The 26,045-nt window shown below is 42.5% G+C and overlaps 1 protein-coding gene across 1 annotated transcript in view; it reads left to right on the forward strand.

The window, feature by feature from the left end:
- Positions 1 to 26,045, forward strand: part of CORIN (corin, serine peptidase) — a 1,570,916-nt gene that overhangs the window by 113,199 nt on the left and 1,431,672 nt on the right. Inside the window, exon 2 of the mRNA XM_085642146.1 lies at positions 22,829 to 22,973. Coding sequence (XP_085498272.1) covers positions 22,829 to 22,973 — 145 coding nt within the window. The remainder of the gene's footprint in view (positions 1 to 22,828; positions 22,974 to 26,045) is intronic.

The following is a 26,045-nucleotide window of genomic DNA, read 5'->3' on the forward strand; positions in this document are numbered from 1 at the left end:
CAACGCCTTAAAAGTATTTCTAAGCGCTAGGCTAGTAATCCTGTCTTTTGAGTTTCTCGGGATGGATTTCACATCAAACTTTTGAATAGCTGACTTAAGCTATTCTTTATCAGAGGTCAGCAGAGGAAACAAAATCTTGGTGATGGACACCTTCTGCATAGTTTCTTAAATAAACTCTCCGACAGAGAGTAACTGGCTCGGCAATCTGATATGACCTATGGCGATAATTCTTGTGCGAAGATCTCTTTTAATCAATGGTCAAATCCTGGAGTTTTTATATACTGTTGACCACTGATTTTATCTCATATTTTCAAAATAAAATACGGTTTGGAGACACTAAGGCTTCTTCAAATCTAAACTAACATAGCACAAATTACGTCAGCTCTAGCCACATGTTGGCATTAAGCCCCCATCTTTGTAAACAATAAGATTACACTGTAAAGGCATATATTGCAATTGTATATCCATTAACAGAAACAAAAAATATGTTATCCTACAGAGTGGGTGCCATTATATCATCATTTTTGCATGTGCTCTAGGATCTACACACTTTCTATTAAAGATAAAGGAAAGCCCATTGGCAAGGAATGAACACAGGCTAACTAAATTAGAACTGTCTCAGTGTTCAAGAGAGGCTCTTCAAAGCCCCTATCTCTTTAACTTTTATTTCTGTGTGGTGTGGCGTTTTTTAACTCCTGCTGCCTCCTCTTGTCTACTTTTGGATCCGGTCTCAGTAAACACAGTAGGCAAACTATAACAGGCTTTTTAAAAAAAATATTTCACAGAGCTTACCAATTTTCCATTTTACATACTGTGGTTTAAATTATAATATAGGACATTTGTTTCAGATAGGCATACATCCTTGAATTTTCAAAATGGCTGAGAGCTTTGAATGTTGTTGTTTTCTACCCTCCCCGAGTGACTCAAAGGGCAAGTAAGAACAGGGGGGGCATGCTTCTGGGCTTGGAGAATGCTCTGATTGATGTCTTAGTGCCCTGTAAAGACAATGAGTTGACCTGTTGGATAATTAAAAGTTAAGGGACCACCCTGGCATAACTAGTTGAAAAATTCCAAGAAACCTTGTCAGGAAAGTCAGTTAACACATGGATACCATCAATTAAGTCAAACACAGACACAACATTGTTTATTAGAGATATCAATAAAAATATATTATCCTCTAGAATAATTATAAACATTAGGTCTCAGCAAACTAATTTCTTAGAAGTTTGATGAAACTTTTCACATACTTTTCAATTTGCAGGTCAGTAAGTACCTGCTGCCCGAAATATCATAAAAATAGTTTATGCAGATGCTTACCATACTAGGATCTCACTGGCAGCAACTGCTGAATGTCTGGGCGAAGGCCAACATACAGGTAGATAACTGTAATTTGAAAAGTATGCCAGAATTACCATCAAAAAGTGCTTTTTGATTAAATTAAGATCTCCATGTACAGACCAGTAGGTTATAGATATTTCCTTTCACCCCTGTTCAACCCACCATTTTACCTCGGTGGGTTGAACATGGGTGAAAGGTAATATCTATTTATAGAAGAACGTGTAGATTGAGCCAAAATTACAGGCATCAGACCCCACTTGTAGTCAAAAACGAAGCGGAGCAAAAGCATAGGGGTTGACTCTAGGGCAGGAGGAGCCGAGGGGTCTCTTTTACAATGCATAACAAATTCTTCTTCTTCCTGTCTTTTGTTTTTATCCTCTGCGGGGCTTTCTTAATCCCACGCTTTAGCCTGTCACGAAGGCTGCAAGCATTTTTTTCTGCAGTAGACAATGGAAGTGTCGGGGGCTCTGCATGAACAATAGCCATGCCAAGGAGAAGCAGGCTACGCTGCTAACAGTACAATCAAGTGCAGCCCCATCAATCAAGGCAGACAGGGCAAGACGGGTAACCAACAAGAAGGCTGCAAGTAATACGAGATGGAATTCGTGTTTGGGACCGGTGGGTTTATATTGTGTTGACTGCATCTCAGATAAGTGTTCCTTTCCATTCAGTAGTTAAGCGATCGCTCTCTATGTTGCCAAAAACTCACTGGGAGGCTCCCAGAAGTAGTTTTATTCCAATTAAAAATAAACTAATACTTCTACTTCATGTCCAAACCCTCTATCGAATTCCTATGAAGATGCAGACACTAAAGCTTTCTAGCTGCCACATTACGAAGGGCTTGAAAATTGACGTACACATTAATTGTTTAGGACTTCTGGGAATCGGTTGTTAGTAAGGAATGTGTTATGATGTTGTATTATTTTACTTTGACGTTGCGCAAGGCTGACCGGTCGAATTTGGAATACCTATGTGTTCCAGGTGGTCCGGTCATTCTTGGAGTAGCGGTTGCCGGAGGTAGGAGTCTGGGAGCCCTGTCTTTGGAGAGAAATACAATAAACTTACTTCGTGGGACCTTGCTGAGTCCGGATTCATCCTTTGAACAGAATGTTTTAAATCATGGATCAGTTATTCATTTTTAATCCAGTTTCCCGTCTCAGCGGATAGACTTTAAGGTTCTAAGGTTTTTATTGCAATCTACTCTCTTGCCTTTAGCAGAAACAGTGCTTAATTTGTAAAAAACATAAGTGTTGGTCCCCACTTTTTTTCATCAGGTATTACATGCTGCTTTGGATCAAAGCTCCAGGAGGCGAAGCCCTCCACTGAGCGAGGATGGAATGGGGGCGGTAAGCCAGACCATACCTTCTTCACTTTTAGGTCAGGTGCCCAACAGCAGTTGCAGTACTATTACTCCGGGACAGGCAGACAGCGTTTGCTGGGATAGCCCTAGTATCTTACCACTAGTCTTCGAAAAATTAATCAAATATAGCACATGTCCTGGTGTTGGAATAGAGTCATAGTTATTAACAAATCTGTAAATGACAGATCAGAGAACCTAACCAAAGGGAAGGGCTTCTGCTAAATGTGTGAAACAACGCCCCAAATCTAAGAAGAGAAAAGTCTCTTCTTGAGTCCCCTCACTCACCAAGTGTTGCCCCTAGGTGACATGCTTCATCATTGGGGCCATCCCAGACAGCTACTGTCTGGGGCGAGCTCCAACTTGCGGAACTACGTAGGAGAACTTTTTGTGAAAAAATGTGTAGTGCATTGTATGGGGGAGTGGTGATGGTGATACTAAAAATACCTAGCTAGTGAGCGATTGATTTATTCCTGCTTCTAGTTGGTATGGATAAAAAGGGGTTAATAGTAGGGAGGAAGTGTAACTGTTATGTGTATACTGTTTCTAGTATTTGGTCGACATGTTTCGAGGTGTCTCCTAAACCTCTTCTTCAGGACCACATGGAGAATAGAGTTGACAGAATGTTCAGGGAGACAAGTTTTCATGTGTTGCATTGTCGAAAAATGAGTAGCACTTGAGGCATTGTCAGTTAAGTCATTCTACGCCACTCGGTCAATGCCAAATTGTAGTCCTACTTCTATGTTTGAGCAATGTTCAGGTTTTAGGTTTCAAAATCTGGTTAACTTACTTACCCTCGGATCCACCAAATGCCTTTTACAGCAGACCACCCTTAGGCTTGCCATAGAGCAGTATTTATATAATCAGGAAGGGAGAGCAACAGTCATACTTCCATTGTATTTTGTGGAAATAAAAGTAGGACTACCAATACACTGACTGGTAGAAAAAAATCGGTGTTGGTGGTCCTTCTTCTGAGAATCTATGTGGAAACTAAAGGACAGAACTGCTGTCTCACACTACTCTGTAAGCAAAGGAAGATAGCTGCAGGCTGGAACGAGACCGAGATGGAGTAGGCAGAGTCCTGGTTCCATGAAGTAAGTGCCGGTGGTGCCTAGTGGCACACATTAATAATGGCTACAAGAAAGGGGGTTATTATACGGTATATTTATCAAGAAAGAGAGGACACAGAGACATCTGTAGAATGGGAAAACATGAAAAATGAGACTGCAATTGCATTGCAGCAGCATTACAGTAGTACACATCTAATGCATTGCACCTTTCTTACGCAATGTAGTAGTATGGGGAGGATGGAAGAAAGATTTGACACGAGGAACCTTAGAGAAAAATGTAGCTGGACCCTCCTTTTTGCAAACCTCATTCAAAATTCCACAGTCTTTCACAGATTTCCCCGATTTTACCTACAGGTCACATTAAGTCACAAGTGCAAGTACATGCTTCCAAAGTGCAATCAGCACTTTACTGGCCTGTGGTGACGTTATTAGAGATCTATGAAAATGCGCACAAATGCTCTCTGTAGCAAGCTGCAGTACCTTAAGCACTTACTAGAGATCCCATAGGTACAACGTGCTTATTTTTCACAGAACTACCACCTGAAAGCAATTGTAAGATATAAGCCCTGTAAAGGTGGAGGTAGTTAGGTATGATGGGTTAGGTATAGTATGATAGGTAGGTTATCCACGGTAGATTTGTAATGGTAGGTGGTCTAATGGATAAGTAGGCACAGTAGGGTAAGCTCGATAGGTATTTTATGGTTGGTGAGGGTAGGAGTTCCGAAGATGGCACCATGCTTCCGGATTTTAGCCCTCATGAAGCTAAGCTCCTTATGGGATCCCTGGGGAGCGGAGTCATCTCCCACATATACAAATCCTTAGTAAATAACTCATCCAATAATCTGGACGGCCTGCGATCCTGATGGGAGGGATGGTTGGGCCCCCTAAAAGACGAGGACTGGCGGGATGCCCTTATGGCCCCCGAGTATTCACTGTTCCAGCGTGATTGCGCCTAATTCAGTTTTACTATCTTCAATGTGTGTACCTCACTCCTATCAAGCTGGGCACACACAGAGTCCCGACTGCCCGCGCTGCGCAGATAGACCCGCAGTCTTTTATCATATGACGTGGTCATGTAAGGTCATAGCAAGATAATGGGAACGCGTGGTTGAAGAGTTAACTGAGGTACTGGGGTGGGAGGTCCCCGTTACACCCCGAACCCCAGCAGGGTAGCAAAGCAAGACATTGCTGCTCCATGGAAGAACCCCCGTCCACCCACAATCTCCCAATGGCGAAAGGGAGTGGACTGGTGCGTAGCACAAGAACAGCCAGTATATGAAGCCAGGGGTTGTCCGAACAAGCATAAGAAGGTTTGGGGCAAATGGCTGGGCCTGTTGGACTAAGGGTGTGCAGTAAAGGCCCAGATGTGGAGGAACGTTTATGAGGTAATGTAATGTAGCTGAAACAGTTGAAAACGACCCATGCGGCAAAGGTGTTACAAATTCATGTGATGACTGAGTGTACAGTTTGTTAAAAAAAAAATGAGTATCAAAAAACAAAATTCATAAAATCAATGCCAATGTTTATAATGATACAAGAATGAAATTGCATCACTAGTAGCAAACTTGCCCAACGTAAACTCTCCATCAACCCTGACTCAGAAGTATGTGGTCAGGTAGGCTCTGCAACCTAGGCCTGGGATTACTGATTGACATGTCACAGGTGGGATGGCACGTAGCTGACAGACAAACGTGTGAACAGAAAACTTGTGGCAGTCCCCCAGATAAGCGCAGCAAACCACAATGGTCCAGGGAGATTGGCCCTAATAAAGGACAAATGGCCGTAGGGGTGTGCGCACTCCCAAAACACCATAAAGTGAGATGCCACATGAAGTTAGGAACACACAGCCAATCAGGACACAGCACACACAGTACATGCAGTGATCACACTCCCCTCATTCTGGAAATCTTGACCTGTTACCCACTGGCCCCCACTGTGTCCATGCAAGGTCAAGGCCCACCTGCATTTAGTATCAGGGGCCTTATTTACAACTTCATAGAAAAGACTCTCATTCTTTTGCCAAAAAAGGATAGTCTGAAGCACTTTCTGATACCCAATGGAATGTATAAAAACGTGCTCAGATTAATTGTACTTTGAAACAGTCCTTAGCCCCTCTTCTGTAACTGTGCTCCTGGCTGAAATGGTTAATTAAACCAATTGTTCCTGTTTTGCCAAATGCCTCTTGTCTTTTGGTTTTTCAAGGTAAATTCAAATTCGAGCAACAGAAGAGTAGGAAAGAGTGGAATAGCATACAGTGGAGTGGTGTAGAGTGGAATGACGTCCAATGCAATAGCCTACATTGGAGTGGCATAGAATAGAGCATTGTACACTGCAGATTAGAATAGTTTATAGTGTAGTGGCATAGAGTGCTGTGATGTGCAGTGGAGTGTTGTAGAGTGGCGTGGAATGGAGTGGTAAACAGATGATGATAAAATTAGGTAGAAAAGTAGAAATGGTGTGAAAAGTAAGATAAGACAGCAATTTGTTCTGCCTTGTGTTTACCTAGATTTAAAAACCAATGAAGGGCAAGACATGGATGTATTTTTTTAAATATATAAAACATTATATTTATTTTCCCTACCTATAATGACTCTAACCAAGTAATATTAGGTAGGGAAAAATGATAAAACCTTATACTTACCTGTATTTTACGCCCTAACCCAGAGCACAGCCAAAGTGCACCAAAACCAACATGGCTGCAGTCATTAGCCAATCATATAATCCCTTCTCCTCTGCATGTAGCACAGAAAAACATACTTACTTTTCTTACCTCCATTCCTACTTTTCTTACCTCCATTCCTAAAAGGATCATCTGCACACCATAATCTACAATCCTGCCAAATGTTATCGAAACCCAACTGGCTGTGGGTAACCTAATTTTTAGCGGGGACCAACCATCGATCAGCTTGTCATTTTTAGGTTGCGCCTGCATTGCGCTTGCGTTGTGCTTGCAAAATCCCTTGTAAAAAAAAAAATCTTAAAAAGGGCTTAGAGCCCCAGTTTTTTACTTAAGGTGACATTAAATTGTTTGTTAGGCACCGGGAGATGAAGTGATTTACCCAGAATCCAGTGGCGGCCAATACAAATTAAAAGTGGTGAGGCGGGTGCAAGGGGTATGGGGGTGCTGGAGTGATGCAGAGATTAAAAATAAATCATTAAAAGACTCCCCCGATGCTGCTGGCCGCCTCGCGCCTCGTGCTCCTCTGCTCTCCTGCTCCCAGCAGTCCCTGAGGCCTACTAGCATGAGAGCAGCATGGGGATTGGCCTGAGCGGGCTGGTTTGACTCTTGCTTAGACATAGGGAGTTTGTGCTGTTTCTCCATCTGGGTGTGGAATACAGCTGGGTTGGAGAAACCTAAGTGCGCATGGCTGTTTGGCTGGACTAAGATGCCCGGCCAAACAGACATGCCCACTTGTAGCAGTGCGTACCACTCCGTTTCCCAGTGTCGATCCGGATGGCCCGGCCCTGCCCCGCCCTTTAATCGGCATACCGGACATAACAAGGAAAAATAAAATTATAAAATGTTTTATTATCATTTTATTTTTCCATTATTCACTGCTCAGAAATCAGTGGGGTGGCAGTCCTCCGTCTTAACGGAGGAGCGGCAGGATGTTGAACCGATGCCTAGATATAAATCTGGTTCACAGTCTGCAGCTACATCCTCTCCCAGGGGAGAGAGTTAATTTACTTTTCAGCATGCACCCCTACCCCCTTCTGTTTTTTGCAATTTTATATGCCTCCGTTTTGATGTTGCTGAACTTCACCATATTTTCTGAAGAACTCTCATTGCAACTGGGGGGGCACCCACCCAGCCACCATGCCTTGCATTGGGGTTTGGGGAATTGCTCTTCAAACTGATGATAAACACTCCTAATTGAAACAAAAAAGACCTGCTGCCCTGTTGTAAAATATAAATTGTGTGGCTGTACTTACTCTTGAAAGGGCTGGGCCCATAAGTTCTGAACCTATTCTAGAGATCCAATCCGATGGTTCTTTTTAGCAGCATGTAAGCAAAGAGGGGAGAAAATGAGTTATTTCTACCAATCAAATAAACAAGAATTCTCTTGGACACATCGTAACCACACACAACGATGTAAGGTTAGTTGATTTATTACAAAGACAAAAATAACTGAACATAAAGACACCTCAAGACGAGAGTATAACAATACAGCGGAATTAGAATAAAGCCAAATCTGCGTATCCAACTAAAACGATTTAGCATAAACAATCCAATGAATTCAAGAAGTAGAATGCAGAGTATCAGAAAGCATGAGTCCAAGTTTGATGAATACACAGCATGAATCTATCCCTACACTAACTCTAAAGGGTTATCCCTACTTAAGCCTCTTCAGAAAATGAATAAAAGGTGTCAGCCTGTGGAGTCTTCCTAAGAAGTCTCTCCACCATCAATGGGTCCGGTATGATAAAGCTACAGAGACAGAGCTTGGTCTCAGAGGCTCTCCTAACGATACATTATTCACAGGGGTCCTCCTCAAAATCCATTGCAGGTCATGCCATTTGCTCTGGGTACAATCTTAAAGGTACTTTTCCATGGGACAATGGTGTTCTTTCCTTGCAACAATTTGTCCTTGGTTCCCAGGCCTTATCCTGCTTGAAGCACAACGCCCTTCCTTTATCGACTCAAGCCACTGGATTGTAACTTCTCTCCTTGCCTGACTAGTAAAGAAAGTATTCTAACTAACAAAATGTTTCTTTTACCTGCAACATAAAACGTGAAAAAGACTAAATTCCACAGTACACATGTTAATTCTAAAGCGAGACTTTCCAGGGAACTGCACTTCAGGCCTATGAAATTCAGCTAACATAAGAAAGCATCCTATAAGCTTAACGAATTTGCATTGAAATCAAAGCACTTTCAAATGATGCATTTACCTGCATGTAAAATGACACGACTAATAAACACATTTAATATATGAATAATTGTCAAGTTGACAGCACAAAATATTCATGTTAATGTTTTCTGCTAGTTACATTCACTTTCCACGTGAATTCTCCATGTTACTTTCAAGTGGCCTAAACACATCACGTTTCGGATTAATACATTTCACATTTCTAGCACCTCATGTTAATACAACAAAAGATTATATGTAGGTGCGCTATACGTGTGTGATTATAATGCACCCCTACAAATAAATTGCAATTTCCGCGACATTACTCTCAACTCGTGTCTCTCTTGTACCCATAATAAACAAGCACATTTTACTTTTGCAGCCAAAGGAGGTCCGGTTGCAGCGATGGAATCATTGCTGATTTTAGGTTTGCATTACACTATCACACTGACTGTTGCTGAATTCTGTAACAGAGATGGTCCCAAAGAAGGGCCATTCTAAACATTTATTTCTGTGTTTGAGGGATATAGGCTTTGCCTTTATTGTCCGTCTAAACAGGACATTCAACTTTTGGCACGTTACGGTCGACATTTTCTTTAAATGAACATGAGACTATCATCTATTTTTGTTTTTATATTTGCATTTCAAATTGTTTTCAATTATACGTCTAAATGCCTTTCAGTCATTTTAGATGTATTTGATTGTTTTACCAAGCTACCTGGTTATAAACACAATCTAATTAATACAATTCAGACATGACAAACAGGTTTGAACACAAATATATTGTGAACCAAAGAGTATTGTAAAATTAAAATATTAGGAAATAATTACATTTTTCGAAAATTATAACATGGTGTGCAAGGCGAAAACAGCTGCAATTCAGGTATACTAAATGTTAAGTTTGGTTTTAAAGTGCAGTGCCTAAGCTAGCGGTATTGTTTGTTACCTCAGTAAAGAAGAAAAGACACCCAGACCCTTGGATGATGAGTAGCTCTTTCTCCATAATTCAGCCACGCTATGGAATGACCAAATGCTCAGAAAATTGGTCTTTGTGTTTCAGTAGAAGTGGACATTACACATTTTTGTATGACTGTGAGAAAGAAAGAAGAAAACGTGTTCTAATATTCCCTATACAACTGGTGAATGACTACATCTGGGTTTATTGAATTTTGTGCATGAAAGTATTCAATGGAATGGGATCCCAGCTTAAAAAAAGGTATTGGAATTTTGTCAAGCTATCTTGCACTGAAACTAGGACACTTAGCACTTTAACTACTCGATTCTTAGACATTAAAAGTTGTTTTAAGTTCGATCCCTACATGGATGATGTTGAACCCCCCCAGGCACTAGCACGTTATATACAGTTTAGAACTGGGGTTCTCCCACTGAATGCTTAGAAAAGCAGTTGGATAAACGTGACCGTCTCTTCACAGTGCCCTTTGTGTTGCGCTAGTAATGAAACTCTAGAGCACTTTATATTTTTCTGCTCGTTTTATGCCAATTTGAGGAAAAAATGTATTATTCCAGCCTGTTGGGTGCTGTCTTTTTTACGCCCCATAGATGCATTACGTGTTTTTTGGTCAGACTCGACAAGGTAGCTTGTTTTACATTATCAGGATATCTGCTTTATGCCTGGTGGCAAAGCTCTAAATTTCAAACAAGACCTTGACATAGGAGACTGGATATTATTAGCTTAGCAAGTATTTAAGCCCTTTTTGAAGAACTGTAGTGTTAAATGATGGTTGTGAATCAACCTGACATTATTGGTGTTTTCTCATTTTATCTAATTTTAATGTATTTACATTTTTAAAGTGCCTATTTTAGCACACCTTGTTAGAGTTCCCAGGATCCCTGATTGGCTGAGGTAGGAACCGTAGGCCAAACAGGGTCCCGCAAGCCCAAACTTTAGGGAAAAGACAGGTCGCCTCTAGAGATAGCCCCCGCTCCCCCCCCGGTAGCTTGGCACGAGCAGCCAGGCTTATCTTCAAGGCTGATGTGTAAAGTATTTGCAATTACGCTCACAGCAATCCAATGATGACATCACAAATGTGTCGGGGTAATGCCCCCCCGGCCTATTATTATTGAGCTAAACTAAACAATCCTGCGTAATCCTAATGTCGTAATATGCAGTTCATTATGCAAGACTCAGGTACTTCACAACATAAGAATAATGCAGATGGTAATACGGCTATCTGGCGATTTGTACTGTCACTGTAATGCAAAAACGTGGTAAACTGCTATGCCCCCGTAATGCAATGCGTACGGTCCCTTTTCAGGTACTCTGTTAGGAAAAAGCAATACAACGTGTAATACAGTTATCAGACAGTTCGTTATGCGAAACTAAGGCAATGCAGAACACATATATCCAGCAGTTCGGTAGGCAACACTAATGCAATGTGTAATACGACAATCCGGCAGATCGTGATACAGGACTAAGACAAAGCGTAACACATCTATCAGGCAGTTCGTTATGCAAACCTAGTGCAATGCGTAACACACCTATCAGGCAGTTTGTTAGACAAACTAATGCAATGGGCAATACGACAAAACAGGCAGTCCGTTGTGCAGAAATAAAGCAATTCGTTATACAATCATCAGATACTCCGTTTATGCAGAAGTAATGCAATACGTAAGTTACTCCGGCACTGTTCACGGTGCCTCCAGCGGCCTCTCCGTCACTCGTGCTGGCTTGCGGTTAGTCTCCGGCCACAGTTGCCCCGCCACACGGGTAAGATAGAACACAGTAAAGGCAGCTTCGCACTAAGGCCCGATGCTGCCACTCCCTTGGCACACGGGCCTCAATCCGAGCCGAAGCAGAGGCTCGCGCTGCAGGACAGAGAGAGGCCGAGAGATCTCCCTCCGAGCCCGCGCCCCCCCAGGAGTCGGCACATGTTACCTGGGGGGCGCAAACCCACTCTCCTCTACTCGTCCAGCAACTTGGGCCTCCGATGTAATTTCTCTGCATTTCCGGGCAATGGGAAGATCCCAGGCTGCACACGACACCCGCACTCAGAGTCAGTGAGACTCACAGGAACTCCGGGTGCACGATAACCAGACAACTCCTCACAGGGGTCTCAGGCTGCGCACGGCACACACGTGCAGCGTCGCTGAGACACACTTGATCTTCAGGTGCCCACGATCACAGGGCACAACTTGCGCAGGTCTCAGCAGTAGAAAGTACACGCACACAGCATCGCTGAGACACACTTTATCTTCCGGTGCCCCCGATCAGAGGGCGCCTCCAGCAAGGGTCTCAGGCTGCAAACAGCACACGCACACAGCGTTGCTGAGACACACTTGCTCTTCTGGTGTGCACGATCATGAGCCAATCCACACGAAAATCTCAGGCTGCCCCCAAGCACACGCACACTGCGTCGCTGAGATTTACTTGGCTCCCCGGTACACACGTTCACAGGATGATTCTTTCGAAGGACTCAGGCTAAACAGAGCACACACACACCGCGTCTCTGAGTCTCGTTTGAAACTCCAGGTGGCCAAGATCACAGGGCACAACTTGCGAAGGTCTCAGGCTAGACAGAGCACATGCACCCACAGCGTATCTGAGAGTCTTCTATGGAAACCTTGGTGTTCCTGTGTTTCCAATCATGGAGCCATCTCACCTTTGGCCCTTGGTGAGAGTGACTTCAAGACACAGCACACAGCAAAGTCCTTCAAGCAGGGGAACACAGCACACAGCAAAGTCCCTACAGCCTTTCCTTAGTTGTAACAGCAATTGCAGACGAGCCCCAGATCACACAGCAAGAGCAGTCCTATCCATCAGTCTCTTCAGTCGCTTCTTCCTTGGCAAAGGTCCCTCTTGATCCATGAAGTAGCTCCAGTCTTGTTCACACTTGATCAAGCCATTCTCCATAGTTCAGGGATTCTCAATCACTCAGCAGGGGATGGTACAATTGTTTTATAGCACCAGCCCAGGCCTCTTCATCTCTAGGCCTACTCCTCACCCTACACACTCCAGCTGCAGGTCAGCCTCTGCTGTCTCACCTCCTCTCCTGGGTCAAGACATTCCCCAGATCCTATCGCTTTCAAATCCAGCCAGTCAATCCACAACCAGGCAGACACACACAGAAATGTTTAAAGCACAAAAACCCAGCCACTTCTGAAAGAGTGGCTTAGAAACATATAATGCAAAAACTATCTTTATAAAAAGATGTGTTATTGCAGGGTGAGTTCAGACATACTAAACTTCACCTTTCCATCTTAAGCCTTTGGGGGTAGTCGCTATTACCATAAAATCTGAATATCCTTTTATATGCTTAAAAAATTCAGAAATCCTCAAACCTAGCACTAAGACAGTTTTTGCAAACATGTGGCGACATTACACAATAAGCGCATTTTCATTGTTTACGCCGGGTGCACCCTTAGAAAGGTGCGCCCAGCATAAACAATGAAAATGCACCCTGTTACGATGAATGTGCTGCCCCCAGGGCAGCTGCAAACTTGCGCTGCCCCCAGGGCATCACATTCAAGTGCAAAATGGAACGCCTGCTTTACAGTCGCTCCGTATTTTCACAGGGCAGGCGGCAACCCACCTGCACTTTTGAAGGGGATTAGAGATTCCCTTGCAGGCGGGTGCAGTAAGTGACTTTTACTTGTAGTGCAACTTGTAAAAGAAACATTGACAAGGACAGTAGAATTGTCAATGCTCATTATATAATGCATGTAGTGACTGTAAATGTCAAACATCAGCTTCTTATTTTTAGAACTAAAAACTTGATATATGCAGTTATTGAATTATACCGCTGAATGTAATGACAAATTGAGTAGGAAAGATGGAATGGAATGCGGACCACAGTAATTAGGAGTTACTGTACCTGTTCAAACTCCTGGCTTCTTTGATCCACTGCCTGTTCCCAAATGCATAAACAGGCCCTCGAAATATTTTGAGAATTACATTTATAAAATACAAAAACATATTAGAACATTGGTACAGCCAACTAATTGTCACACTTGAGCACGAATTTGCTGTAATATCTGATGACAGTAAATTCACATTTGACGTAATTACTGAACTGGAACCCATTGATAGTGTTCACGAATTAAAACCGGCATCATGGCATGTGACTGTTGAGCCTACTATTAAGTAGTTTGTTTAAAACTTTATTTTCAATTGTTCTGATTTTTGTTGATGCATAGTTAGACTGGTACAGAATATTGACCCCGGCATCAAAATAAGTGTCCCCCATTAGTAATGAGATAGCTAAACTAGCATTTGCAATGCAATAGGTCTCGCATTTTACAAAATGTTACCTATTGGTATTGTAAATGACAATGCCTTCTTATAATTGCAGGTTTTTTAAACACATAAATAAAAGGCATTGCCATTGATAATGCCAATAACTCAAAATCTCTCAATTGCGAGTACCATTGCATTGTAAATGCTTGTTAACCCTTGCGGGGTAGGAGAACCTCCTCTGGGCTCTGTTTTTATTATTGTTAAAGATTTGTCTGAAAGGACGGCGCATGCATGCAATCAATCATTCATTATTTTGATGAAACAATGAAGAAAGCAGTCTGGACCATGGCATACATACATATTAAGATTTGGTTATCTCAAATTAGTTTTAAAACATACACAAAAGTATTTTTCATATAAAGAATGTGTGAAGAATTGATAGCGCAGACTTTGGAGTGTGAAATTATCCAACCATCCAACTAAAGGCTTCTTGTGGTACCCGACATCAACAGGGGCACAACGTCAGGTCAGAGGGGCGAGGCCAAGGAAGAGCTGTCGCGGGATTTCAATGGTAATGGAGAAGAGTCTTCAAAACAATTAACTGAGACAGCCCTGTTTTTTTTTTAAACAAATGCATATCTTTCGGGTTTAGGCGGTATAAAATGTATACGGCTTAAATTACCATATGGGCGCTGTCGTCCTAGCACTGGTGGGTTTGGCTATTGTTAATAATGTATTTAATGTTTTTAATTTGATAACTGCTTGAGTGTTACTCTAATAACTTGGATAACTTCTCACCAGCCTGTGGTTGAAGGCAAAGTTAACTGTTATTCTTATAAATTAATAAAGAGAAGCTTTGTTTTTGGTCATTGTCAATCAGTTACCGAACATATTTAGTTTTTCTGGATGCTCTTCTGTGCAATAATACACAACATGTCACACTCGGTCGCAATGGACAACACTATAACGTGGGAGATGCACCACCCCCGCCTTCCTCAGGAAGACGTGGACACTCCTCTCCCACAGATATGAGCTGTCACTCTAATAAAGGCAATGGTTGGTAGCTGCCCAAATTGTGACACAGGATGACCTTTTTCCACAGGGACATGCAAATGTCCCTCTCCCTAAGAAAGACTTAGGATGTCACACGTCCACGGGCAGGTTACATACGCATGGTGAAATATTGGAGATTGAACGCCACTATCACATGATGGTAAAAATTTCGTCTGAACTGGCACAGTAAGTTGGATGACTGTAAAGCAAAACTTCCACTAACCGCCTAGCAAAAAAAACAGACACATCAACACCAAAATAATGTGTTTATACTTTAGGTGTTTGCTGATACACAATTCAAAACAAAATAGGCTGGCCATATTTGACATACCTAAGAGACACTGTTCTGGTATTCTTCAAAATGCTAATGCAGTTCCTCTTCTGATATAATTCCCCCCTAGGAGTTCCCATGTGCAGTCACATGTCAAGACCAATTCCAAACACAGGTGGTTGAGCCATTTAGAAAACCATGCCAGAATGAATAACATTGTTCTGCTTACCTGGTTGCTGGGTCTGCTCGCAAATGCTGTACGAGCACTCTGCCAGCACTTCCTCGTCCAGCGCATTTCCCGTCCAGTGAGTTTGTAGCGAGCACGTTGTCACCTCCTGGGGCACAGACACCTCCTCTTTTCTGAGGCTGGAGTTTCCCACTGCACCCAGCCCAGCTAGCCCCAGGAGGAGCTAGGAGGAGGAGTCCGGGCCGGACTTTACTGCATGCGCCTCCCCAAGAGCCCGGGACTGCCCACAACAGGAGACTGCCCTTCTATGCTGTACCCACCTCCTCTACAGAATCCAGCCACTCCCTTCCACTCCTCCAACTGACTGACCTGCACCTCTGCCTTCCGCGAACCTGCGTCAGAATGCTGCTTTCCCTGCATCCCCCAGTGGGGGTCCCGCCGGCTCTTGTCTGTAAGAGCTTCTGAGGAAGGGATTCCTTCCCTGGGTTGCATCTGCCATTTCTGCCAAAACAAATGTGGCAAAAACTTTGTGGTTTTGGCTTAGCCATGTTATCACGGTGCCTGAAACAAATGTGAGACCACTGTTTTGAAAGTGAAAGCCGGCATGGCCCCCTAAATGTAAGCAAAGCACGTCGTCTTGCCTAATGTAGGAGAAACTCGATAAAGAAAATAGTACATGTACCGTGTAACAACCAAGTAAATGGGCCAGTAGCCATGGGCTGTTACAAATGAAGACTATACTAAGGATGGACTAAAAAGCCAATTACAGAATCAGAAGCCAGCATTTACGAAGGACAAACACACAAGCCAATGAAAAATATGGGTGGGGGAGTGGGCGGGGCTTCTCTTCCATACTCGACTACAGCAGATCGCCAAAGCAGCACTTGCTCGCTGGCTCAGGCTCGACCTAAAAAGTGGCCAATTTTTGCAAACTGGGGCATTTTGTAACTAAAGAGAAGCTGTATAAGTGTTTTGCAAGGTATGGAAATGAAATGAAGTATTTAATAAAGCAGCGCGCAGCTACTCAAGCTAGGGTGCCCTGGCGCATAGACAGCGGAGAGAAAAGGAATAGAAAATGCCAATTATTGGTTAAAAAGCCATGTTTTTAGATTCTTTCTAAAAGTAGATTTGTGTTAAGCCTCAGGAACTCTGGCATGCTGTTCCAAAGTTCGGTACCCAAAAAGCCGAAGGGTTTACCGCCAGTGCGAACAAGGTGAGTTTTGGGCACAATTGCCAGATTAGAGTTAGAGGAACGCAAAGGTCGAGATGTAAGGTAGTGGTTTACTCATTTGTTAAAGTACCCAGCTCCTACCCTGTGAAAGGCTTTAAAGAAGATGGTCATGGCTTTAAAGTCGATTCGCTCTTTAATACGAAGCCAGTGAAGGGATATCAGAATCAGGGTCATCCTAGCTCTAGGTTTCGATCTCACAATGGCTCTGGCTGCCGCATTTTGAACCACTTGTAGGCGCTGGGTCAAGGATTTAGAAAGACCAAGTTACAGGCAGTTGACATAGTCGAGTTTAGATGTCACAAGAGCCTGCATGACAGTCCTTCTGCTCTCCAGCGGCAGGAGCGGTAAAAATCTTATTAGCATACGAAGTATGCCAAAGCATGCGCCGGAAAGATGTTGGATCTGAGAGCTCATCGACAATGTTTTGTCTATAATTATTCCCAGATTTTTTACTTTCTCTTTATCAGCGGGCGGGGGCGGCAGATACTTTGGCCACCAGGCCCTCCAATCAGATGTTTCTAGATTCCCGCAGAAAACCACTTCCGTTTTTTCTGGATTACACTTAAGTTGATTGAAAACCTTCACGGGACAGGAGTTGATCTTTACCCTGTCAAAATCAGAGCCTCTGTCACATGAGAAAATAAGCTGAGTGTCGTCAGCGTAAGATATAATCTTAGCGCCCGCTTCCTCAACCAAGGAGGACAAGGGAGAAAGATAAATATTAAAGAGTGTAGGGCTGAGAATGGAGGCTTGTTTAGTATCAGGAAAATCAACAAAAAAACAGCCCAGCAGATCATAAAACAGGACCACAAACAGCCACAGAAACGACTCACACACTGACCTATCAGACCAGCTCGTCTGGCACTGCCTTATTGCCCTATACGCCAGTTCGTCCCAGTAAGCCAGGATTGTTTACAGAATCTCTGGAAAAGCATGTTGTGCTCCACTCATGAAGATATCCAATTTAAATTTAGCATTTTTATTCAAGTTATTGCATAATTTGGAGCATCACCTACCGCATGAAAATTCAGCGAGAGCAGCCTCTATGCTCATAACACCCTCAACAGTATGTTCTTGCTGGATGATTCGGAAACTGAGGAGGGCAGATTGGACAAAAGGACAAGGTCTAAGTGTGGGTCAAATTATGGTTGAGTTACTCGGGACTACAGGGCATAGTAGTGCCAACTTGCCTAAATATACATCAGAATGGTGCCAAGTTATGTGCGGTGTACAGCATGGAACATGCTTGTATTTTTAGTTGCTCGATGCACATGTGCAACATTTATATAACCTCTGCTAAATCAAGGGTCACAATTTCACACCTATGCAGACAGTACATAGGTGTTCCTTAAGATAAAAACTAGCTTTTCAATTACCTACTCCATCTGTATGTTGATTAACATCAAAGCAAATGACCTGACCCTGAACTAAACATTCATCTAATCTTTCAACCCTCCACACATCCATTTCAGGAAACACCATAAGAAGTTCCAGTTCATGGAACTACACTGTAATCATTTTATTAGTTTCATTACTGCTAAAGAACATATATTTATCAGCTTACAGTAACATTGCAGTGATATGCCTCTTGTTTGTATAGAAATAAAACCACCAAGAGTACGCTGCCTACCAGTATCCATCACCTGGGACTCTTTCCCCCAGAGATGATAGCCACACTGGATAAAAAAAGAAATAATTTGGGAACATCAATCATAAACAACTCCCATAAACTGGGGAGATCCTCATCCAGTAGGTTCCTAGAAACCTTATCATGGGCTCTTCCCAGTTAACCACTTTTTCTTCTTTCTATCTCTTCAAATCACACTTATGTGTGATCTGCCATGTTGGTAGTTACAAACTCCTATCTGATGTATACTAGGACCACTGAGGAGGGCTTGTAGGTGACTTTTGGAGTCATTAACTGGGAGGTAGGCGATGACACGGTCATTGAGGTTGTGTACCAGCCGTTTTACTAGTAGATGAATTCCTATTAAGTTCTGCTGACTCATCTGAGTAAGGCTTTTCATCATCAAGGGCAGTGCTTGCTCCCATCCTGATGCCTGAGCTACTATCAGCTACAGATAAATTCTGGTAATACAGTAAAATAGGTGGTGTGGATATTCTACTAGACTACCCCTTCAATGCAGTACTATCCTTCGGACTTTTTTATTTGAAGACTCCTCGGGCAACTAGGACCTTGGATATTAGATGGTATCCCTAGACAGAAAGACTCCAAACTTGAACTAGAGAGTTCGACTGACCATTTGTTTAGACAGTACTGCTCTAAGAAGGGTCTTAAAGGCAAATAAAAATAAAAAACAATCCAAGCGAGCCTTAACAGCATGATGGAAGCAGCAGATTTAATTTGGAAAATTATTTATTTGTTTACATGAACAATCTATAGTTTCCAGATCACACCAAAGCTCTGTTTCTCCTCGCGTGGCAAACAATCTCTCGAAACAAACACAAACCCTGAAAAAGGCCTTCTAAGGCAATATAGCAAAAATCTGGATTTCCATTCTTCCAACATTAAGGATAAATCCTTTTTAAGATAGTTTTAAGAAAGTGTTTAAAGTCAAACTCTTCGCTTCTTTTATAAGCCACATGTGAGTAGCATAGTTCTTTGATGGAGGCGAGGTTGGATAGCAGCTGTGTGCATCTTCATTTTTTTTCATGGTGTCTGAACAGATATTTAATGTTGATGAGTATATAGCTTTACAGTTGAGAGGATGGTGTGGCTTTTATAGAGTGAAGCTTAATCAGGGCTTGGGTGCCTGTTGTTTTCTGGAGGATGCCATTGAGATTGTGTAGGAAGGCCTCAACATCAGTGTTTGCGTTAGGTATGAATGCCAAAGTTCAGTGGTTCTTATGGATGATTCTTGATATTCCTCAACAATCTGCTAATTGTTAACATTACCTTTTGTTGGTCTCGATCAATTGTAGTTGTGAAGATAAAGTCACCTACTATGATGTTGTGGTTTGTGTGCTTTGATGAACAGTAATCAGTGGATGTTTTCAGTGGGATGTTGGTGAAATTGTTCGGGTTGCTGGCAGGTGGCGTACTAGCACATGGGTTGAGTTTGCATATATGCAAAATGTTTAGGGTTGTGACAATGTGGTGTGTGGTGGATGTATATGAAGGAGTGATGTTGATCTATATTGTATGAGATGAACAATGGAGGGGTTGTTATTCTGACACTAAGTCCTAGAAGTTCCAAACTATAGATGTCCTTGTCTTTATCTGCCCTTTGCTGCATACGAGGCTGGCACGAGGAGGCTGAGACTAATGATGGCGAATGTATGCATGGCCTTGGTAGTTCTGTTGTCTTAGGATTCGGAGATTACCAGAGGGCGTTGTGAAGTGGCATTGAGGGCTAGGGGCAGATCTCGTGATCTGGCTCCCCTCCTTCATAATTATTCTGCTGCGTGATTGGTTTGGTGCATAGTGACCTGTTTTAATAAGGTTTTTTTTTTAAGGGGGTGTTATTACCAGGAGGATGAACCAGCTTCGGCATGTCAGCTGTGGTATCGAGGGATGTCGGGAGGTCAAGTGATCTTATTCCCAGTCTCTCCACTGAATGTTGTTGCTTTTGTGTTGCTGGTGTACCAATTGGTAGACTTGTCATGAAAAAAACTGACCAGGATTGGTGTCGATTTTTGGTTGGAAAAAGTTCTATGGGCTCTGATATTTTTTGGTTCTATACCCCGTTATTAGTATTTATTGAAAATAATGCCCTCCGTATTGTGTTACAATGCATGCTATGGCTAAGAGAAACATGAAAAGAGGCACCTTCTAAAGGGAAGAGAGACAAAAAGTTATTCACAATACCTTGCAAGAAATATACAAAGAGAAGAGAAAGATTTTTCTTTTTAAAAAACCCTCACCCACCCGGGTTGCCCTTTGGTGGCATGCTTCATCATAGGGTCTATCCCTGTCCTCTAGGGGTGTGCTGCTACCAGCGAATACGCAGAAACACTAAGTTGTCAAATGTAGGGGGGTCCCTATACACCTAACCAAATATGATAGAATACAAAGGGAGTGCTTTTTTTTTGCAAAGATGGAATAAAAGGGTTAAAAATACCAAATCTGTGTGTTAAATATAAAAAAGACTTATAATTTGACCATCACTGGGCCCCATGAGTCCAACGGTGAGTATGAAGAGGCACGCCAAGGGGCAACCGGGGTGTGAGAGGGTTTTATAAAAAGAAAAATCTTTCTCTTCTCTTTATATATTTCCTGCAAGGTATTGTGAAGAACTTAATTTCTCTCTTCCCTTTAGAGGGTGCCTCTTTTGATTATTTACATTGTACTGTTGTAGGACAGGCCCCTACTCTAGCCTACCTCTACTCTCCCCCTATTGCTTTTGATATAAGAAAAACATGAACCATAAGCCATATATACAAATCTGCATTCATTTTCTGCTGTCCTCAGTAACTTCTTGCACATCTTTATTCAATTATTTGGTCACCAATGTATTTAAGTATATATTTGGTATCTGCGTGGTGAGAACCGAGCCAACAAGCAGCTGACAGCAGAATAGGGTCAAAGGCAAAAATAGAGTCAACAAATATTTGAAGAGGTAGCTGCTTTCTGTGAGTGGGAGTGGGCTGTTGCTGCACTGTGATGTAGTATTCTTTAAAGAGGTGCATCTTCAGCTCTTTCATGGATTGAAGAAGTGTTGGGTCCACCCTGATGAATACAAGGATCTTACTTCAGGTCATGGGTACCAAGATGGAGAAAGCTTGTTTTATTCTGTTTTATTTTTTACACTTCTTTGGAGAAAGCTTGTTTCCTTCTCTTTTCTTTTTTACACTACTTTGCCTTCAGATTGATGGTGTCCTGGCTGTGGATGTAATGAGAGCCACCTGAGGGGATGAGCTTGTCAGATAGACAGTTGTGAAAATGATGTTAGTTGACAAAGGGAGCCAGTTGAGTTACATCACAAAATTTTTGTAAATAATGCAGCTGATGTTGAAGATGGTGCAGGTTAGCAAAGGGACCAAGTAGAGTTCCATCAGGATGGGGGAGGTATGGTCAGGCCTTGGACAAGGCATTCTGAAGCATATAGAATGCTCTTAATGGGGAAAGTGTGGACTCTGGGATGCATGAAGAAGGTTGCTTCTGTAATCCTTATGCATGAGTATGAGGGCTTGAAGAGGAATATAGCACTTTACTAAGTGATGCATTATATCGCACGCTATTACAACACGGTCGTTACAATGACCATGTTGTAAGTACGCGATTACATCGCAAGTCTTTACAACGACTTCCACTAGGGGGTGCTCTAGACTTAGGAATAGTATTGTTTACTATTCCTACTCCAGTTTGCTCAACAGTAGGGAAGGTGTTGGAATTAATTTCCAATATCTCAGCTCCCCCTAGTGGAATTTGTTGTAAAGACTTGCAATGTAAATGCATCGCGTACTAACAACGCGGTCGTTGTAACAACCGCGTTGTAAAGGTAACGCGGTGTAATGACCGCGTTGTAAAGGTTGTTTCCCCTTGAAGAGCAGCTCCAAAGTCACTTTAGGTGAAAAAGTCGGTATAAGGCAATCTTTGTTGTCTTGGCACTGTGCTCCTTGAAGGTGATGTTTGGGCCCAGGTTGAATCCAAGGGACTTGGCATTGGGTGAAAGTTTAGGCTCAAAGCCATCAAGTTTCAATGTCATTGAGACTCATATAGACAAGTTCTCACTTGCTCTTCGCATATAACAGTAATTCCATTTTGGTATGGTCGAGCTTCATGTAGGTACTTGTCTGGATGAGGTACAGACAGTATTTGAGATCTTGGGTGTCTAGAGCAGTGGAGAATTTCAAGTAGTGTTGTAAATCATTGGCATATTGGTGAATTTTAATGTTGCTGTGAGTGAGTAGAGCTACAAGGGCATCCATGTAAAGTTTGAATATGGAGGGGAACAAGATGGAACCTTGGGGTATTTCACAGGTGAAAGGGATCGTCTGCCACCTGAAGGTGCCCGTGTGAACAACTCGTGTCATTTGGATTGGCTGGTGGAGACCAGTGAAGGATGTTACTAATTAATCTCATTCAAGACTTCCCAGTATGGATGATGGTTGACAATGTAAGTGGTGTCTGAGAGGTCCAGCAATATAAGCAGGCAGGGATCATCTTAATCTTTGGCTAGCAGGGCACCATATATGATGTGTGAGGTTCCTGTCTCTGTATTACAGTGTGAACTCATTCATCAGACTGTCAGCAGGCTGCGAAATGATGAGATGGATGAATATTAATGTCTTCACTTACTCCTTTGCATTGTAGGTCTTGGGAACAGATGAAGATAACATGGGGGATGGTTGTTCCAAGAAACTGGCCTCTGCCAAATATCTCCGCCTTTTGTTGCTAGTGCTGATTCCATGTATATGCGCCCTCATTCTCCTGCTGGTGATCCTGCTCACATTTGTTGGTGAGTGAATCCTCTATGTTATGCATGCCTGACTCCTGCATCCCCTTAGATTCAAAGAACAATTATGTGAACATTGTTGAAACTAAACAGTAGATACAAGAGTAAGGGAACGTTTTATTATTTATACCACTTCATTTTGATCAGGTCAATATTTCAAATTCTGCAAACGAATTGTGCAATCTGACAACATGTGCATAATCTGTGATAAGAACTTCATTTTTATCAATTATAGGCTTGCCAAAGACTTTCATATATAAGACCAGAACTTAAAATCTTGTTCTAAAATGTGAGCTTTCAGATAGCATTCAGTAGTCCCAGGAGCACAACATTAGTTTAGAGTCTCTAATAGTATACTGATTGATCATAGCTGAGTGGGGAGGAGTTATGTAATTTTTGGAAATCCTTAACAAGTTATATATTAAAGTATTTACAACTAAGTAGTCATACAAAAATAGTTCCTCCGCACCACATTGATGACAAGAGTATGCTCAAACTATTTCACCAAGAAGTCATAAAGTGTCCACTGCAACCTGAAGATCCCAGGAGAGAGACCGCTGGAACACCACGATTTTTCTTTTTACATTTTTTTTAATATTGGGTAATCTCAACCTGAAGGTATTGGAGCGCTTTACATGAGTTACATGAGTACCAGTTAAACTACACAAGGGCACAATAATGTTTTTGTTGTAGGCATGGGGAGAGTAAGTGATTTGCCTAGAATCACAAGATGTTGTTGAAACATCTCCAAAATAACTATGCTGGGGTTCGGAAGTGAATAAGCAATAAGTAGGCCTTTAAATTTTGCTTTTTTCTTGTCACATTTACTGTGCATTCAAAGACGGAGGTCAAATTTAAGGCTCTGTCTTCCAAGAACGTTGATGTTTACTTTTCTTTCTTTGACTGCAAAGTGAGAGGATTTCTATGACAATCTTGCTGGTTACTGGGAGGTTGAAAGAAAAGACTGTGGTATGTTATTTGTTTTGAGCGCACAACAAAATGTAAATGCCTGTATATGAACTGTACACATATTTCACAATATATCAGAATTAGGAAAGCACAAATAAAGCACATTTCCTTTGTAATTCTGAAGTGTGGTGGAAGCAAATATGTTGATATTATCAAAAGAAATCAATACACTAGGTGATGCCAATTTCTACATATTATCGTTTGTACACTATGTCATTTAATCAGTAAAACTCTTTGTGCAAATGGAATGGTCATTTCAATTGAAATTGTGTTCGCTGTAATGGCAGTGTGCTACCACACCATCCATACTTCACTCTACGCCACTCCGCTCTACTCCACTCTATGCATCCCCACTTTGTTCCACTCTATGACACTCACCGCAACTTCACTCTACACCACTCTATGCCACTCTAGACCCCTCCACTCTATGACACTCTACACCACTTCACTCTATGACTTCACTCTACACCACTTCACTCTGCCACTCTACATCACTCCACGACTCTCTACTCCACTTTATACCTCTTCACTCTAAGACCCTCAACTTCACTGTACACCACTCAACTGTAATATACTCTACTCCATGTCACTTCACTCCTTAACACTCTAGTCTGACACTCTACTCCACTCTACACCACTTAACTCTAAGACAGTCTACTCCATTCTATGCAACTCCAATCTATTACCATCTACTCCACTATGCACCACTCCACAACACTACTCTACTCCAGTCCAACCCATACCAATTTATGCCACACCACTCCACTCTAACACATTACTTCATGCCAATCTATGCCCTCCACTCTAAACCACTCTATGCCACTTCACTTTACACCCCTCCATATTGTGCCACTCCACGCTGACACTACTCCACTCTACAACACTAATCCACTCGCTGACATTCCACTTAATGACACTCCACTCTACTCTATTCACTCCACTTCTATTTACTCTACTTTACAGAGAGCTCGAGTGCCCATAGGCATCTTGGCGCTAGATTTGCTGCTATCAAAAGTACTCAGTAATAAATAGAAGACTATGGCTCAATCTGCATTAAACAACTAATTTTTCAAAGCCTTCCTGAACATTAGTCGATTGGGCACGGCTCTAATTTGCAGGGGGAGAGAGTCCCAAGCCATTGCAGCTCCAATTCTGAAACTTCTTAAACCCCAGGAAGATATTTTAAACCTGGGCACTACCGCATTTCAGCCGTCATGGACCATAGTGTCCTATCTGGGACATACCAGCAAAAACTATTTTTGAGAAATTCTGGTCCTTGGTCGTGTATAGCTCTGTACTGGGGTGATTCTTGTTTCCAGTGTAGGGAGGACCTGGCCTGGCAGTTCTGGCTGGAATGTTCCCATGGGGAACAGGATCAAGACTGATTTGCATATTGCGGAGTCTAAACTGGAATGGCTTGGGGAGCAAATACATTATGGATTTAGGCCCAGATCTCTGTACTGGGGTGAATGTTTGGCATTGTGCAGCATTCTGTCCGTACATTGTTCTTTTTGCATTTGTCACCCCGAGTGGGACGGGTATTCCCAGACGTGGGTCCTATACTCTCCAAGCCACTGAAGTCAAGCTATCCTGGCTGATGCCCCGAAACCAGTACCAGGATTCTTGTTTCCAGTCTACGAAGGACATGGCCTGGCAGTTCGGGCTGGACTGCTCCCGTGGGGAACAGGGCCAAGACTGATTTGCATATGGCTGGGTCTCAATTGGAATGGCATGGGGAGTAAAAAAACGATGGATTTAGACCCAGATCTCTGTACTGGGTTGAATTTTAGAACAATTGATGGACAGAATGCTGCACAATGTCAGTTTGCAGTTGTCACCCCGAATGGAACGAGTATGCAGATGTGGGTCCCGTGCTCTCCATGGCGCTGGAGTCAAGCTAGCCTGGCTGATGAGGGGTGATGCCCCGAAACCAGGCCCCAGGATGCTTGTTTCCAGTACAGTGAGGACCTGGCTTGACAGTTTGGGCTGGACTGTTCGCATGAGGAACAGTGTCAAGACTGAATTGCCTATGGCTGGGTCTAAAGTGGGGTGGCATAGTGAGCAAAAGAACAATGAATTTAACTCAGATCTCTTGACTGGGAGTGA

The sequence above is a fragment of the Triturus cristatus genome, chromosome 2_2 (genome assembly GCF_964204655.1).
Source record: "Triturus cristatus chromosome 2_2, aTriCri1.1, whole genome shotgun sequence".
Classification (NCBI taxonomy): Eukaryota; Metazoa; Chordata; class Amphibia; order Caudata; family Salamandridae; genus Triturus; species Triturus cristatus.